The 18,616-nt window shown below is 36.2% G+C and overlaps 1 protein-coding gene across 4 annotated transcripts in view; it reads left to right on the top strand.

Moving 5' to 3' along the window:
- Positions 1 to 18,616, top strand: part of ITSN1 (intersectin 1) — a 105,825-nt gene that overhangs the window by 68,839 nt on the left and 18,370 nt on the right. For 3 of the 4 annotated variants that reach the window (XM_026861273.1, XM_026861267.1, XM_026861259.1), the window contains 4 exons: positions 3,800 to 3,845; positions 8,095 to 8,216; positions 11,281 to 11,398; positions 15,400 to 15,591. In XM_026861273.1, the coding sequence (XP_026717074.1) occupies positions 3,800 to 3,845; positions 8,095 to 8,216; positions 11,281 to 11,398; positions 15,400 to 15,591 (478 nt within the window). Of the gene's footprint in view, positions 1 to 3,799; positions 3,846 to 8,094; positions 8,217 to 11,280; positions 11,399 to 15,399; positions 15,592 to 15,904; positions 16,996 to 18,616 lie in introns of those variants that run through there. The other variant, XM_026861281.1, reaches the window with a different exon arrangement.

The raw sequence follows: 18,616 nt of genomic DNA, 5'->3' as shown, positions 1-18,616 counted from the left end.
CTCAACAGAGTTTAGTCTCAAAGCCTGGGAATTTATATTCAGATGTGCAGAGCTGCCTGTTGTGTGCCTTTAAGGGCTTGTCCTGTCTGGTGAGAAACAGGTATGCATATTGGCAAATTGTCTTTGTAAAGAACTTGGAAATAGGTATTTGATACTGAAAACTATTTTTATTAGAGAGGTCAATTTGATGTTTCTGTGATCTCAACTTGTCCGGGGCTGGAACAGCTAAGTACAGTTCATCAAAGAGTGCTCCGGCTGCCCTTTTTGCTGGTGAAAAATCACATTTTCAGATAAAATCTTGATGAGAGAGGGAGGAAAAAGCGCAGAGCTCATGGAGATCTTGATATCCGGGATGCTGTATTTTCATGAGGTGATTCATATGCCCTGCAGGACATGTTTCTTGTTCCAAGTGGATAATTGACATTACACATACAGTGTTTTGCTATTCAGCTTGTTCACAGAGCCAGGTTTTACAAAGGATTTCACAATAGTGGCTGTCTGTTAACTTTCAGATGTGCCGCTGTGCTTGGACAGCTGGCTGATTGTGGAAAATGTTACTAAAAGAGTAAATTAATTTAATGTGTTATGTACTATTGACTTAGGCCCAAAGAAAAAAGTAAGGCAGTGCTCATCTTTCAACAGCAAGCATAGAGTTTGTAGAAATGGTTGTAAGCCTCAAAATATCAATGTTTTATACATCAGAAGAAAATTTTTTTGATCTGTTCTTCTGTACCTAGTCACAGGTACTTATTCATCTCAAGTTGCTAAATTAAATTATTTTCTGTTCCTTAAAGTTTCAGCTTATTAACAGAGTGAAAGTCTTTGTTGTTCAAATAAACAATGACACTGGCTGATGGTCCATTCTCAAAGTTTTCATTAGGTCGCAGTAGATGGATACAGATTTTTAACAGGTGTTTACCCTACCTTTCTTGAGACTGGTGATAATTGCCTTGGCATAAGGTATGGAGCTCATATGGTGGACTTGGAAGCACAAAAATTTAGATGCTTCTAGTTATAAAACTTTATGTAAATGTTCTGAAAACAATAACAGCCTGAATGTGTTTAACCTGAACTTTAAGGGTCTTACTGTACAACACAATTGGCAAGTCTACTGCTGTGTCTTATTAAATGAACAAAGCAAGTTCTGCTCTGCTATTTCAAGAGACTTTATCACTTCTCACAAAATATCCTCAAATGCAGTTAGTGTCTCAGGTGTGCAAAAGGGAAGTAGAATGGGGTATGTCCTCTCCACTGTGTTTCAACAGAAAGAATAGAAAATACTTCTCCATCTGCTTAGTGGGCCAGAAGTTGGGTCCATCTTGAATGCATTATTTAATAATACAGTTTTTTATTGAAGTACTGAAGGACTCCTTTATATATTTCTTCCTCTTGAAAAAGAATTCAGACTTAGTCTGGTCAAGGTGATTTTGAAGCCTATCTCTTAAAATAATCTCTATATGTTTACCGGTTAACTGTAAAGATACAGTGTCACAGCCTGTTTTATCTGTCCATATGCTCCTAATCTCATTAAATGAATGTTGACTAAGTGGTATTTTGTAGGAATGTGTTCTCTGAAGGTCCAAACACTTGTTCTTTATTAAGGAAAGGGGAGGGTGTTTCTTTGCCAGAAACACTTTCCACAGCAGAATTAATTCCTGATATTACCATATCAATGCCCATTGTCACCTTTCATTCCACATCTTTTATTCTTCCCTACTTGGGACTTCTGATGGACTCGAAGATGCTTTGTCTGGACCATTGTCTTCTTGTCCCCAGACCTGAATTGAGTCTTTGTATCTGATCTCTGCATGACACTTTCCTGTTTCATTTTTTTTGTTAATATATGTCACAGTGGTTATAAGGAAAGGTGGAGAACTGAAGAGAAAGGAACACAGGGAAGAAAGGAAGATTTGCTGGCTTTGTAGAAAGTAACTGTAATCGGTCTTTTACAATGACAAGAAAGTAGCACTGAGACAGTGGTATCCAAGTATCATTTAACTTAAAGCATCCACTTTCCAGTCTTTTGCAACTTAAATTTTGGGAAATGTCAAGGAGAAGCATGGTATACTAGATATATGTAAGGTGCTTAGATGCCAAGTTAAAAAAAAAAAAACACAACTTCTCATTGCCACTCTTACCTTCCAATACCAGTTACAACTTGTGCGGTAGGCAATGCCAACTCTGCTGGGTGTTCTGTTGTTATGAGATGGGATTGGCTTGACTAAATACAGAGTTGTGAGGTGCTATAGTTCAGGCTGAAAGACCACGTTTCTTTAGTAGCTTTTCTGAAAGATGTTCAAAATGTGGATGTCTTAGAGCAGCTGTGTAATCTTCAAGACACATTGAAGAGCTCTCTAATAATCTCTTTTATAGAGATATTCAAAACCAATACATAGTTTTTAAATGGCCCTGTTCTCTCAGACATTTAACTAGGTTTTTAGTTACTCCTTATATTAGTTTCTGCCAAAATCCCCAAGTTTTCAAAGCACTGAGTTAATATGGAAAATATCAAGGATGTTCTTTTCTGTTCTTTTTCATAGAGGAATTACGAATCTGTAAAAACCTTCAGGTCATTTAATGTAGGCTCCAGGTTTGTAAGGAGTATCCTAGAGAAGTTGAGGGGAGGTGGAAGTATTGTGAGCCTTGCTTGATGGCAAGGAGGTATTTATGGTTATTCAGCATTTCTGACCAATGAACAGTTTAGATTTGTTATGTTGCTGTTACCCATATCAGATTTTATTATTGCAGAAGATTGGCAACGGACTGGGAAGAAACTGAAGTAATTACTTAGGGGACAGGGGGAAGGTGTCCTAGACAGGGATGGTGACTAAAAGAGCTGGAAGATGACTGAGGAAGGGGGGCATGCAAGGGGCAGAGTTAAGACTACACACTGTTTTGAATACTCTTAATTGCATGTATATCAGTAGACCTGTGAGTGCATTAGAATAAAGAAAGGTAACTCTTCCCAAATAACCAGTGGCCTCAAGGGAAAAGATATTTTTGTTTGTTATTTCAGGAAGTGAACTTTGAGTTTGTAAATTACAAAAGCCTTTCAAGTTAAATTTCATCTTTCAGTATCACTGTTTTGGTATGCGTAACTAAACTAATTTCACTGCTTGCTGGTTTTCTTGTGGCTGTTCAAAGGCATTTCTGGCAAATATCTTGGCTTGAATGATGATGTTCATCCCTTATCTCACCCCATGTATGTTCAGAGGAAATAGCTACAGATAGCACCTTGCTATTCAGTGTCCTATGTTCTCACTTGGGCACAAAAACAGTGGTGGGGCTTTTACTACTGCAACACACGACACCTTAAAGATGTAGTGACTACACTAACTATGCTAATATGCCACATGAGAAATTTTAGAACCATAATATGGACACTATTGAAATAATTATGTCCAGCTAGTTTTTTAGGCATATTTGCAATCCAACTATTTGTAGAGTTGAAAACTACTATTGTTTTAACTCCATTTGACAGAATTCACATTCTGTAGATATGCAGATTTACGATTCAAATGCTATGTATTTTGGAGTTACATCATTATTTGCAATCCATTAAAGGAAAAAAAGTTCAGGAAAGAAGTTTACACATTTATGTAGTTAGTCATCCACTTCCATGCACTGCTTAGTATTTATTCCTATATATTAATTGCCATATTAAGGGTTTCTGTGAGAACAGAATTTTCTTTGAGATTTTTTTACTTGTTTAGTGTGTTAAAGTGAAGCATAGTGAATTTTCATATACTGGAGAAATAAGTGTGAATGATAAACTTACATTCTTACTTTCTATTTCAAGGCTTCTGGAGCAGCTGGAAAAACGGGAAGCTTAGGGAAGAAACCTGGTGAGTCATATATATTGTGACAGCACCTTATATCTGTTCTTAAGTACTTAAGTTCAATGGCAATAAAATCTTCTCCATTAAAATAAACATTAAAATAAATTGTGTTTGCTCTTGGTTGTTTTGTAGTAATTTGCACTGATGAAAACTGCTGTCGACAATAAAATAATGCATAATCTGTCAATCATTCTGTGTAGCATGTATCAATCACTAAATAGCATGTAGCTAGAGGATAAAATCTGCTTGTTCAAAAATGAATGTAAACTTCATGACAGGTTGCTGAACAGAACAGTGGAAGCCTATAAAAAGCCCGTTTGCTAGGGCCTTTGAAAATGGAAGAACACATCCTTACCCTGTGGTTTTACAGCATTTTGCCCAGAATGTTACACATATGGTATATATAGACTTTGTGAGCTTTTGTGCCTGCTTCTCATTTTCAAGAGCATATACCTTGTATCCATGCTACATAGCTATTGCCTGTCAAGCCTGGTCATGTTGCAGAAGATCATGTTGCAGGTTACTTTTTGGCTAGAAAGGGATCCCCAGGCTCTTGGGGTGGTGGGGTCAGTAGCCCCAACTTCATTTGGCTTATTTTACCTTGACATATGAGCAATAGGCTGCTTTTGTCAAATCTTACTGATCCATCAGTGAAAAGAAGGATGGAAGTAAACTACTCCTGCCCTTTCTAATTTTGATTTGCATGATTAAAAATAGTTATGTTAATAGGTACAAAGCTTGAGAGAGGCAGACAAGAATAGACATCTGGAAGACCTCAAGAAGTTGATACCTGGTAGGAATAGTGAGAAGATGGTGATAGGGCTGGATGTTTTTTCCATACGTGGGAGAATGGTGGGTGGTAAGACTTCACCTTGGAGTACCAGCCTTATAATTGCTGGTCTCCTGGATTTGAACTTTCAGTGAAGACTGGGGGGATGTTGACAAAAGCTGTGTTCAGAATCTTTTGGAGTTTAAGAACAGTTTGGGAACAATCCTGCTTATTTTTCAGCAAGGAGATTCATGGATGTTTTTGCTATAAATGAGCTACAAGTGCTCAGCCAATGTAAGTGAAATGCTAATGAACGAGATGAAATACTCCTGTTTATTCTAGAAGCAGCAGGACGAGTGGGTGGGAGTTGGTAACAGTGTGTGGTGAAGGGCAAGGGAAAAGAAACTGTTCTCTGCGAATTTAAGCAGCAGTATGAAGACAATTATATCTGTAGAGAAGGCCTTTATTTTCTTTTTCTAAATGTACCTGTTTTAGTAGAGGCCACATTTTTTGGCCTGGGCTGTAATTTAATTGGCTCTCTTCTCTGTAATTCAGTATTAAAATAAATAACATTAAGAAGTCCTGGAAGGAAAGTTATTTTGGGGTTTTTTAACTTCTTTGAGTTGCTTTCTCTAACTTTCTGCTTCCCTGTGACATGCAAGAGCTAAATGTTAAAATTGTAATAATTTTGTTACTTACTTGACACACAGTCCACAGTAAAAATTCTTTATGCTGCTGGTTGGTTGAAAGAGAGTATCTGATACCTGGAACCTTGTAAATCACCTTTTCTTAGATAAAAATGAGAAGTTTCTTGTTCTGAGAGAGATGCAAGGTATAAGTTTTTTACTCTTCCAGTATGATATACTGAATATTATAATAGTTGAGAGAGGTTTTTGCCTGATAAAAAAAATAAAAAATAATTAAAAAAAAAAGAATTGACAAACTCCCACAGTTAATTTGTTTGCTTGTGTTCATTTTGCCTCCAGAATGGCTCTAGGGTGGATGAATGAATGTGATTCTGTGGAAAAACCTGCAAATGCAGGGAGCTTGCAGACTTTTTAGCAGTATAGCCATGTTTCCTGACAAGTAGCTTGCTTTGCTTTGCCTTTGTACAGGACAGACTGTACTGCTACCAGATTTTCTCTGTGTTAACCTTTCTGCCCTCCTATCATCACCTACTATATTTTAGAAATTCTTTCTTCTGTCTTATGCTTTCACACTTTCTGTGCTGTTTAAGTTCCAGATCCAGGTTTAAAGCATCTTTCTAACTCTCAGCTACTGGCTTTTTCATCACCTATTTGGTTCCACCTCTCTGTGCCTGCCTCTTCTGCCATAATTAATTCTGTGTGGGTCATCATTTGCAGTGACCTCAGATTGCTTGTCATCTCTCTGCTTCTTCATCGTCCTTATGTTGTTCATTTGCATTTTGAATGCTTCTCTGACCATTTTTAATTTCTCTAATCATTGTTTTTTTTCTGAATTTTAAGTAAACCACCTAATTGTTTTCCTGACGGTCTTCAAATCACTTTGTTTCTGCCCTGCAACAAAACCTCCTTCTGTTTCAAGGGAGTTGGCTTTGTGGTTTCCTCTGCCTACAACTGCCTTTTCAGTGATTCTTCCCTTTCTCTGCCTTGCCAGCAGACTGCCCCCTCCTTTCCCGGCCTGTGGGTGATATGTTGTTACTGAGAGCCTTTGCTGTTTCTCTTGGCCACAGGAAGTTTGGTGCTTGTTGACAGAGCGGGCCAAGTAGGACAGTGCCCAGCAGTGTGTTACTTTCTTAGTATGGCTGTCCATGAGAAAGCTGAGGACCACTTCTGTGTACTTGCTACCTTCAGTCTCAGTCCCTTTTGCTGCTGTTGCTGTGTTGACTGCTAGTCTACCTCACACTCGGTGTTGCATTGCTTTCTGCTGCTTTGTAAAGGGACAAACTGATGGCAGGTGTGGCCTTTTACTGCTTAGTCTTCTAGTGCCAGCTTTAGGATAGACTAGATTGAAAATGTATACAAGCAGTAATCCTAAGTGAAAATAACTGGTACAGATGTTTTTTTAAATCAAGATATTCAAATAAAAGCTAAAAACTCAAGCAGTTTATTGATCTGTGATCAGATAATTGCTGAGGTTTTAGATTCAGCTGGCTGTCTTGCACTGAAAGCAGCTGAGATGTTTCTGTGATCTTGTACTACCAGCTCTGCTGTGGGCTTGTTCTAGCATAGTCTTAGACCACAACCATAAAAAGTCAAACTCAGTGCCCACATCAGCTGTTTGATACATTGTCAAATAAAAGCCTCCATTGTCTTAGAATTTACTATTCCAGGGAAGGTTTTTCATAGAAACAAAAAACCCAAATTCCTACCCCACTCCCCCCAAAAAACAACCCCTAGACCATTCTGTTAAGGAGAATACTTAAGTGATAAATGGCTGTTTACTGGGATCCTAAAGTGGAGTTTTCAGCATTAACACTTCTACTTTTGTGCTGGTTTGGATGTCTGAGACCTTTTACAAATAAATGAAGAATAAAAACCCCACAAACTCACAGATTCCTCTTAACTCAAGACTGCAAAGAGACTACGTAAATGTAGCAGTCTAAAAGGTTTAGCTTACCAAAAGCTAAAAAGTTCCCAAATCTACCATTTTTTATTTACAAAAGGTCCCCAGTTATTGTAGTTTTAAGCATGTTCTCCATCACCCATGGTTTGATGACATGCTAAACCTGACTTAAAAGCTGTCATACCTACTGTAATACCTATAGCCGCTCATAAGTTCAGATTGATTCAAAATATGGGTTAACTGTGCCAGATTTTACAGTGACTAAGTTATGATCTGTCTTTCCACAACCTGTAAAACAGAGTAAACTATTGTCTACTTTGGCTAAGTTAATGGAGAGATAATTGTGAGCTCATGGTTACTCTGCATCACAACCATGCTGGTAGCTGATCAAATAAAGCACTAGCGTTGTACTAATGTTCATGGAAAAAAGATTTCAAAGGAAATCCTGTTTGTTACATTTTGAAAACATTAAATTTTTGTCTGCTCTGGTGGTAAGAATTTTTTTGCAGTCCTTCATTAGTTTGCATCTCTCTTACTTCAACTTCTTCATTATCTTAATATGAACACCGTATCTTTTCTTTTTAGGTAGCTTAGTCCAAACATGCTACAAAAATATATTTATTGGGAAACAGTATTATGACACTTAATTTTAAGATCCATATGGCTCTGATAGTCATTATTATTCTTCTCTATTTCAAATATTTGTTATATCCCACCCACAGAGCTGTGGCACCTCTCTTTTATTTCTGTAGTGCTATGAACTTACCAGTTTTACAGTTACCATATGTTTTCATGGAACTACGTAAGTACATAACAATACCATTGGAAGACATGCAAAATGGATGTACTGTGCCCGTGATAGTAGCAGAGTTAATGTTGTATAGAATGTGTTCATGTTTTTTCAAATTAACTTTCTTTTTTCCCTCCCCACTTCAACAGAAATTGCCCAAGTTATTGCCTCTTACACAGCAACGGGTCCAGAACAGCTTACTCTGGCTCCTGGTCAGTTGATTCTTATCAGAAAGAAGAATCCAGGTGGCTGGTGGGAAGGAGAGCTCCAAGTTAGTTACTGTTTTTTTTTAAATAAAATTCCACATTAAAAAAGATCTGTAATTTTTTAATAGTTCAAAGTGATGAATGCATCAACAATAAATAATTTTGAAAATGTTCTGCAATTAAGCATATACAAATAAAATGCCTTTACAAAAATATACATACATTACAATTCTTTGAACTTGAAATAACTTTGGAGGACGGCATGAGGAAGCCATTGTACCTTGTTGTAAATCAAGGTTACCCATCTCACAAATCAGTCCCAGTCTGCAGTCCACTCCCTTGTGTATTTTCCTGGAGGCACTTCAGATATGAAAAAGCAGTGGATTTTAGGGCATATTGGTTTTTCTGCTTTTGAATCCTACCAGTCTTGTATCCAGTAGCTGTCTTCATATGAGCAAAAAAGCAGTTGTCAGGTGATGGGGAAAGCCAGCCATGCAACAGGAATGTATGGGACTGTTGGGTTAAGTGACATGTTGTCTCGTTCCAGCAGTGACTGTGCATATCACGTGGATTTGGATCAACTGATACCTGTGTCCTATACTGTGAAAGCAGAAGAAAGATTGGCGTGCACAGTCCTGAATCTCTTCTTAAGAAGCTTTCTAAATTGCCTCAGTCAAAAGTTTGGCTATCCTTTTCGTTGAAAGATCGAAAATAATTTTACAGCAGTGTTTTTTGTAAGATGGCCACCACTTTTTCAAGTTGCTTAATGAATGTCACAGTGTAGAATACCACTCCCCGTCTCAGCAACAGCTCAGTTTAATGGAGAAGAGTGAAAAGAATGGTGTCTGTTGCAAGCATCAGCTAGGAGAGAGCTTTAGTGTTGTATTAGAAGATAATAATAAAATATTTTAACCAGGATTTTTTTAAGAGTAGAGCTTGACAGTTTGGAAACTTTGATTCTCAGTGACTTTCAGTGGCAATTTTTTTTTTTTTCCCCCCTTCTCCAGTACAACTGAATAAGCTTTTGTTTGGTTTTGTTTTTTTTTAACAGGGAATATTACATGAAAGAATGTAATTGATTTATTTTTGCAATGCAGATGCTCAGACTAACAATTTTTTTTTTTTCTATATTACTAGCTGCCCTTTTTGGCTTTCCTGGTGGTGTTTTTTCATCTCTTGTGAAGAAATCATCTTCCAGGATTGCTTTGGTTTTCATTCTCACTAACCTTTATGTTGTTGTTAACTTGTAGCTTGAAAGAGTCTCACAATAAATGTATTTTAAGATAGAAAATAAGCTTTACTGGGCAAGAGCTGTCACAATTACCACTTAGTGGTTAATGTGAGGTTTTTAAAAAAATTAATTTTTGATTGTGTAAATACTCATATGCAGCTTTGGATACCTTATTATATTACATATGGTTTTACAAGTTGGGTTTTTTCTTCATTAGCAGTCTCTACCTAATCTTTTCATTCTCCTGTTCCAACCGTGTAATACTAGTTCTTGCTCCATTCTTATGTGAGCACAAAGATTAATGCAGCAGTATGGTGAAATGGATTAAAACTGAAAGCAGCAACCCCCACCCCCCTCAGGTAGTGAAATGATTACAAGATTTGGCAGAGGGCACTAATATTAACTTTTCTTTATGTATTTAATTTCAAAGTGGCAGATTTTTTAGAAGTCCATGTACAATTCAGTTTCAGTCTCAAGTAAATTTTGATGATACTTGTCTTAGAGGTCTAAGTGAAGGTAAAGCAAGGCAAATGTGTTAAGCATTACATTGCCAGGTTTAATGCAGTCTTCCAGCATATCTTAAAATGAATATTCTAGATACACTTCAGTAAAGAAAAAGAAAGGGAAGGAATTAGTTAAAGAATAGTATATGTGTGAGGTGACTTTTTCCACTAAAATGAATCTGTTTTGTTTTTAAAGGCAAAATTCTACATGCCAAATATTCCAACCTTATTCTAACAACACAGAAAGAGAATAGTTATACTTAACATAGATTTAATAGATTTAGAAGCTGAGATTTGATTCAAAGTTTTAGAATAAACTTTCTTACAGTAAGGATTCTTCATCTTCTTTTATTTGCAATGAACAGTGCAGTTGGCAAAATAGCAAGATGCAGTTTCTGTCAAATTCCTATCCTGCTTTGATGACATAAGCTTTGTCACACTGGATTGGACCTGCAGTTCATCTGTCCCAATATCCTGTCTCTGACAGTGTCTCGCTGCAGCTGCATTACGAACTGCAGAGCACTGCTGTAGGCCAGGTGTACAGTAGCCTGATGCTTTCGGTGTGCACATGTGGACCACACACACACTGATATATGTGTGCACCACGTTTTTGTACTGATGTTCTCTGATTAGATAGGCTTGAGAACACCCAGTGTTTTCCAAAATGTTAACATCTGCGTATTAGGATCATTTGGAGAGTGTCTATCCAAATGTAGTTGCCAAAACTTAAGTTTTGTTTGGAATCTGTCTTTGGGATTTTGTACTGAATCCAAACTGTACCCATTTTTTTTCTTGCCATAATGTTTTGCTGTTCTCCTAGCACTTGGTTAATGTGACATATGTTTATACTCTGTTGTTCGGGCAGGAGAGACTATTAAAAAGTTTAGATCCTGTTTTTTAAAAGAAAAGACATAATTTGCATTCTTAATCTCTATTTAAACTATCACAATCTAGGTATCTATTTAAATACAATTCTTTGCATAATGAAAAAACATTAATGAGTGCTGCCACTCATTAATGCAGTAGCTAGCCTGTTATTCTATAGTTATGATTTAAACAGAATCAGAAATCTTTCAGAAGAATCAGGGTTGTAGTATTAATTATAAAGCACACGAAGTAGAAACACTGTTAAGTGAAAAAACACTCAAATTAATAGTAAATAACTACTGTTTAGATATTATAAACTACTATTTATATATTATGAAAGTTTACTTCACGTAATAGGAGTATCATAATACTAAACTATTGCCACAAAAATAGCTTTTTCCATATAAAATGCATTTTTCTTGTTCTGAAATAGTGTGACTGCAAGTAGTTAAACTATTAGCTGAATTACCTTGTCTAAGGATCTATTGATGTGCTTAATCCTCTTAAAAGAATTGGGTTTTTTACTAGGCACGAGGAAAAAAACGGCAGATTGGATGGTTCCCTGCAAATTATGTAAAACTTCTGAGCCCTGGTACCAGTAAAACTACACCAACCGAGCTACCTAAATCAACAGCATTACCTTCAGGTAAGCAATGCAGTTGCTTTAACAAAGTTTCTTTTGTAATATGTGTAATTTACAGTAGACCATAAAAATAATTATGGGCATTCAGTAGGATATTTAGTATCTGTTATACTAGTCACTTTGGTTAAACTCTTCTTTTTATTTTTTTTTTTCTTTTAAATGAGAAAAACATACAGTTGGTCTGTATATTTATGGTGGTGGTCCCTCAGGTATGAACTGTTAAGTGCTAAAAAGCCATGTGTGACATTACATCTTGGAGTAAAACGTTCAAATTATCAGTCCTATTTCTTTCCACTAATTGTAGTAAAGGAGTTTTTAAAGATTCAGGATGATCCATGGACTTAGTAGTTGAGGCACCTCTCATTTGGAACTTTTTATTTTTCCTAAGGTGAAATATGAGAAAACCACTTAAATTAAGATGTAGCTTTTTTTCCTGTATATTTTAAGGTTGATGAAAGAACACAAGAGTGATAGATAGACTATTATATTTTTAAAGCTATTTGTCACAGCTCACCACAGGCAATATCAAACAGTCCTGTCAGCCTACTGCAAGATATAAAGCAGGCAAAAGACAGAGAACAAGAAGTTCATTCTTTGTGACTGTTTCAGTCTTGAACAATTTTGGGCTTGTGACTTGGTGTAGTACTAAGTAAAGAGGATTCTTGTCAATCAAAAACATATAGAATGAATGTATTTTCTTCCATAAGCTACCCAGAAGACTTCACGTGGTTTTCTGTTGAATGTTTGGATTTAGCTGAGGGTGGCAGGGGACAAAAGCTTGCTGCTTCCCCAGGCCAATTTTTGACTGCCTATCATTAAAATGAAATAAATGTTTCTAAATGAAAAATGGTAGTGAGCATAATTTTCTCCTTTAAATACATATGAAGGATTATTATGCAGTTTATGTAACTGGAATAAAATATTAGTTACATGTGTCATTGGTATAAATAAAAATACCATATCAGAGAGAAAAGCAAATGTTATACATGGTGCTAATTGACTCCTTTGGTGGTAGTCATAAGTATGCAGAAAAACAGACTTCTATAAAGACTCACGAGTTTGGGTCCTGCAGTTAAAATTAACTCTGCATTGAGACACATTTTTACAAGGCAGTATGATGGGATTTTAAACCTTTTTTCTTAATTACTTCAGATTTTACTTCAGTCTGGGACTTTTCACAGATGCTAATAAGACTTTTACAGAATAAACTTTTTAGCACTTTTTTCATTGCCTACAGAGCATCAAAATCTTGATGACATTCATTTTTATCAAATTCAACTTTGTTAGAGACCTTTCATTTTGGAGTATAAGAAGAAGAATATTGTCTTTCCATTATGATTGATGGCCTCACTGTGTTGTTAATGTAAGAGGTTAAGAGGTTAACGATTGAGAAGTATCTTCATAGCAGAAGTATGTTAGTGGGGAGGCTTGCTATAGCAAAAGACATGGAAAGCCTGAAGAAAACTGTCTACAAGGGTTGAATAATGCCCAAGGTGTGCATTATGAAGAGTCTGAGAGTGTGCCGTTACTGTCTGGGTTTTGCAGGTAGGGGATCCATCAGAAGCTAGTATCCTCTAAACCTCTGTTTCTTTTGTCGTTTTGTTTTGATGTATATGCTCTTCATCTGCCAATGCAAACTGCATGACTTTAACAACTTTTTTTTTTAATTCTGTTGCACGGACAATTTTGTTTCATACTTTGAAGTTTTCTTAATTTCTGACTGCTTTGTATATGTTCCCTTTTGAACTTGTGTTATGAACATGTCCTTCCTGCTGTTGAGAAATGGAAAGAACAATGTTGCTGCCTCTTGAAGCTAGTCGGGCATAAGGAAGTTCACAATACAGGAATAGTGGGAAGTGTGTTTCAGCCATTCTGCTTGTTTAAAGACAGGCAACATTACAGCTCACGCTGTGAGTGTTGTATGAGAACCTGGATTTCCTCTGCTGTTGCAGTAGAACTAGTAGTAATCAATAGACAATCTTTCTAAAAAGGAAACAAATGACTGAAAAACACTGGAGCTCAGAGAAGGTAGGCTATAACTTGCTTCTGTAGTTAGCAACGGCTTTTGGAGTTTAAATGAACAACTTTGTTATTGGGACTACTATCAGATATTCCTATATAGGACTAAGGTATATTCTAAGCTTTGTAACCAAGTGTGAATAAGATCAAGATGAGGTCACTGCTTCAGGTTCAATTTGAGAGGTCCTATCTCTTCAAGAATTCTCTTAAATTAGGTCCACAAGTTTAAGGTGATTCTTGGTATCCCATTGGACTATTTAGATATTCTGATGATACTACAGGACAGCACCAAATTTCATAAAATTCTTTGAAGTAGAAAATTATCTGAATGAAAAATTCTTGAAAGCCATTAAACTCTAGAGTGGGTTACAAATTTTTTATGTATTGTTTTCAGGTATGATCTGTCTTAAGTTTTTTATCCTTCTTAATGTTAGTAATAACCTGTAAACCCCTAACAAGAATGCTGTAAAACAGATTCACAGGTCTTTAAAGTGAAATGTGAACATAAGTGGTGTTCACACATTCGAACTTCTGTAAGCACAAAACCACCTAAACCAGAAATACATCATAATATACATTTCTTTAGAAATGCTGGTTTATTTCCAGTAATCCAGGGGCATGTACACTTTGGCTAGCTGATATGCTAGGTGTTACAAATGACAGTGAGTGACCCCTTTTAAAAATTTTATTTCTTTCTGTTCTTTCCCCCTTTTGCAAATAAAAAAGCTAAATATTGAGACGTTTGCAGAGTCCTGTTAGATGTGGAGTTTATTTGATTATGGCCTTTGTGAAGAGTCACAAAGTAAAACTAAATGGAGTTGAATAATTTCTGAAATACAGTTTTTTTTTTAAAAGAGGAGTTATTTGACAGATTTAAATAAGTTGCTGGCTAGTACAAGAATGAAAAAGAAAAGAAAATTTTGGGATGAATATAATTGAGAGAACCTGACGGCTAGGCTAATTAGATAGAAGTTTTGTGTCTCAAGGCAAAATACCAGAAGCCCTGTGACTTGGCATAGAGAAAACTTCAGAGAAATAGAGGAAGTTATCTATTTAAAGAAACACTCTTGCTGCTTTAGAGCATTAAGAAAACTGCTCTATTATAATTGCACAGAAACAGCTGTATTCTGAAAACTGGTCAGATTTGATGAGTTTCACAGTAAGGAAATAGAAACTAGGCTGCTGGAAGCAGTCCTGTGGTGCCAGAAGGGCAGCCTAAATGGCCTAGGATGCTTTTTATATTACTCATCCTTTCCAAGACCTTTGTGTTCCTAACACCTCAGTGGTACTATAAGGATATCACCATTGGCTTTCTCTTGAATTAGAGAGCTGTGTTGAGCATGTCCAGCGCTAAATTAGAAAAGAGTGCCTTTTTCAGGCTTCAGGTAGTGGAACTTAAAATGTTTCACAGACTTTTTTGTCCATTGACCAGTTCTGGTGGAAAGGATACTTTTTCAGAACAGGTTGGTAAGGATGCAAAATGAAATTTTGGTAAATGTACAATGAATTTGATGCTTTTGTGGGAAGAAAATGTATACATAAAGCAAAAGAGAAGTGTTTATAGAAAGCTAATATCCTTGAAGTGTTTGACTTTTTGCAAGAATTTTTAATTTTTCCAATCTTCTCCTGCTGAGCACTTCCAAACAAAAGTATCTTGGGTAGAGTTCCAGGCTGGTTACACTATTCTCAGTTTGTACTGCTATGCTGTGCCCTCCCTGGTGTGATCCTGACCCCTCAGTAGGCTGACTAAGAGAGCAATGCTGCTAGGAAACGTTTTGTTTCTTTTACTCACCTTGAGTCAATTTGTTGAGGGCTCAGCTAAGCACCACTACAGGGGCACAGGAGAGAGGGGCAGGGCCGGTTCATATCAGTGTAGTGTCTTGGAACTATAGTGTGACATCTGTAGTGTTCATAGCTGGTTTACTCAGAGCTTATTTTTTGCTGAAACATTACCAGTGCGATAGACCTCTTCCTTTATCTTACAGTGTGCCAAGTAATTGGCATGTATGACTACACTGCACAGAATGACGATGAGCTAGCGTTCAATAAAGGCCAGATTATAAACGTCCTTAACAAGGAAGACCCAGACTGGTGGAAAGGGGAGGTGAATGGACAAGTGGGTCTCTTTCCATCCAACTATGTGAAGCTGACAACAGACATGGACCCAAGCCAGCAATGTAAGTGACCCTCTCTGCTGCCGTGCTGTGATTATTTGTGTAGTACTTTAAGATGAAACATGCAGCATTGCTGTGATTCTGCTGTAGTTTGCAGAACTCAAAGCTTTGCCACTGCTGCACTTGCCAAAGTCTCTTTGAAGACCTTCTGTAATGCAAACCTTATTTTATGTTTATTTTTAGTTCCCATCCCCTTTGTAGCATGTTACCCTTTATCATTTTTGCACCATGCTGTTTACATGCCTGACTCATTTTCCTAGCTTGAATTTGCTCATTGTTTTGTTTTGCTTATGTGTTGTTTTCCTCCTTTTTCTAGGAATCATATGTTGTCCATCCCCCACTCAGGCTTGAAAGTCCTCAAAGAGACCCACTATCCCATATCACTGCCCAGAGGGATGATGGGAGATGCAGCCTTGATCATGTGGCTTCCAGCATGATCATCTACTGCCTTCTGAGTAGAAGAACACACTGCAGAGCAGTTTACCTCATTTTACATTAGTTGCATGTAATCGCAATGTTTGAGTTAATTACCTATAGATATAGACGCAAAATTAAAATGAAACAAAAAACACAAAAAAATCAGAGGATAGTGGGTCCTTTTGTGGCTTTCAGAGTTACCAAACTAATTTTTCCACCTTTGCACAGGTGCTTTCAGTAGTTTTAAAATTATTTTAAAATATGTATTGTAGCCTTTTAAAGGAAAAGTATAAATTAAATTTCTTCATTGCAATTTTGTTTATACAAAACGACCCACTATCAAGGAATGCTGCATGTGCTATTAAAATTGTTCCAAATGTCCATAAATTTGAGACTTTATGTATCTTTCTTTTTTATTGTTCATATGTCCAGTGTTGTCAATGTCTTTTTCTTTTTTTTTTTTTTAATTACAAAAGAACAGAAGGAGTTAAATCAGTTTAAGGAACTTTAAATGTGCCCAGTTACAAATAAGGTATTTTGTTGTAGTTTTTGTATTGTATGTATCAGCTGTTCCTTGTTGAGTGTGTAATACATTGTGGAGAGAAGAAATTAACTTCCTTCCAATGCAAGAGATAGTGACCTTGCATAATGTTGTTATCCCAGTTATGTTAATTTTATTTTGCACATTATTTGCAGCTGCATACAGTTAGAAAACACCCTGGTTTGTGTTTGTCTCAGATGTTTCATTTTTTGCATTTTCATATCAGATATCAATAGAATGCTACATTCATGTGGGATTTGAGAATTAACTTCTTTATTTTCATCTTGGTTACATGAAGTTTTATTTCTCATTTTTACTTTCTTATGACTATGGAACAACACATTTTGAACAAGTAATTTTCCTGACAAGAAAGAATGTATAGAAATATCTCCCTGCAATTAATTTCCAATGTTTACATTTTTTAAACTAGACTGTGGAATTTATACAAATTAATATTAAATGGAGCTTACAGTCAAGTTTATGTAGTAGATGTGCTGTAGCTAAGCCATGTTTGTCTTTTTCCAGCATTAGTTACAAGCTCTTGATGAAATGCCTGGTGCTGTCAGTGCAGAAACCCTCTCTTCCCCTGATGCCTCAAGCACAATATAGCTTTCTACTAATTACTTTACCATTTAGTTATGTTCTGGTTTATGTATTTCATTTATTTCTAAATTTCATGCTGGCAGTGTTGTAGCATTTCTAATCCTACCCCATCTCCCTCCTTCTGACCCATCATATGGTGCAAAGAACAAGTGAAGCTCCTTATTCAATTGCACTTCAGTATTTCATCAATATGAATGTAAATTATATAAATATATAAAATCCTGCAGCTTTAACAACTGTAATACAGCCTTTAAAATCAGTTACATGTATAGATAATTAAATTCTTCATATAAAAGATAGACTAAAATGTGTTTGTTGTCTTGTTGCTGTGTACACACAGAATTCACGAAGTGGCATTAGTGCATGTAATGAATTTGCCACCAGAATAGCCTGAAGCCCACCTGTTTAATTTCAGAATGACACTTGTCTTGTTTCTTTGAATATTATTTCAATATAATTACTCAGATTGATCATGATTATCTGCAAGCTTTTGCACCTTTCTTTCTCTATGCAGTGGTTTCTACATGATACAAATCAATTGACATTTTTTGACACTATACTGGTAGATGAATTAAGTATTCTTTGTTGTTTTACCATGGGTTTACATCGACTTAGGTTCTGTGTTTTATGTCAGAAGTGCTAGTCTTAAAACATGCACAATTGCACAGATTTTCTTTCTTTTTAGGATAGTATTTAACATGCAAAAATTTTTCCTTTACCGCTCTACCATAAAAAAAAATATTTCTTCATCATAGCCACTTGCTGAAAAATATGCTGCCTGGTATGACAGAAATTGAACAGAACATAATACTTGTAATTTTCAGTGCCCATTGTTTTGCTTACTGAGGATGATGTAGCCAGATTTTACTCCACTATTTCAATATTTTGTGCATTAAAATGTTATTTTAATGAAAGGATATCTCTGTTTTCCTAAAATGAGCTGTTTTGTTGAAAGATTTATAACTTTACTAAAAAGTGTTTGTCCTAAGGGACATTATGTTTTTATGACTTCAGGACAGAAACATACTTTCTCTATATATTGAAATATTGGCAATATTTGGATATAGGGGATTCAGATGATGATTTTTTTTCCCCTTTGAGTGAAAAGAAAAATAAAGCTATTATGATAATGTGGAGGCTCCATATTGTCTAACATGCTGCTTAAAAACGCTGAGAGTGATGTCTCATGCAAGATTTTTAAAATCACAGTGCCCTAAAAGTTGCTGGGGTCAGTTTTCCACTGAAGTGAAAAGAAGAGCCTGAAGGTGTCCCTCTGTAGACACACACACACAGTGGTGTATGTTGTGCCAGGACTCCTCAGACAGAAGAGTGCTGTGTACTACTCAGCAGAACAACAGCTTTATCAATCAGTCTATTGTTGAGAAAAGTTAACTCACAAAAACTTCAAACCACATTTAAAATGTCCTAGACAAAGATATTCAAACCATTATGACTGATGTCGACATA

Source organism: Athene cunicularia (genome assembly GCF_003259725.1).
Source record: "Athene cunicularia isolate RWA chromosome 1 unlocalized genomic scaffold, athCun1 chr1_part1, whole genome shotgun sequence".
Classification (NCBI taxonomy): Eukaryota; Metazoa; Chordata; class Aves; order Strigiformes; family Strigidae; genus Athene; species Athene cunicularia.
This window is presented reverse-complemented; position numbering and strand designations above follow the sequence as displayed.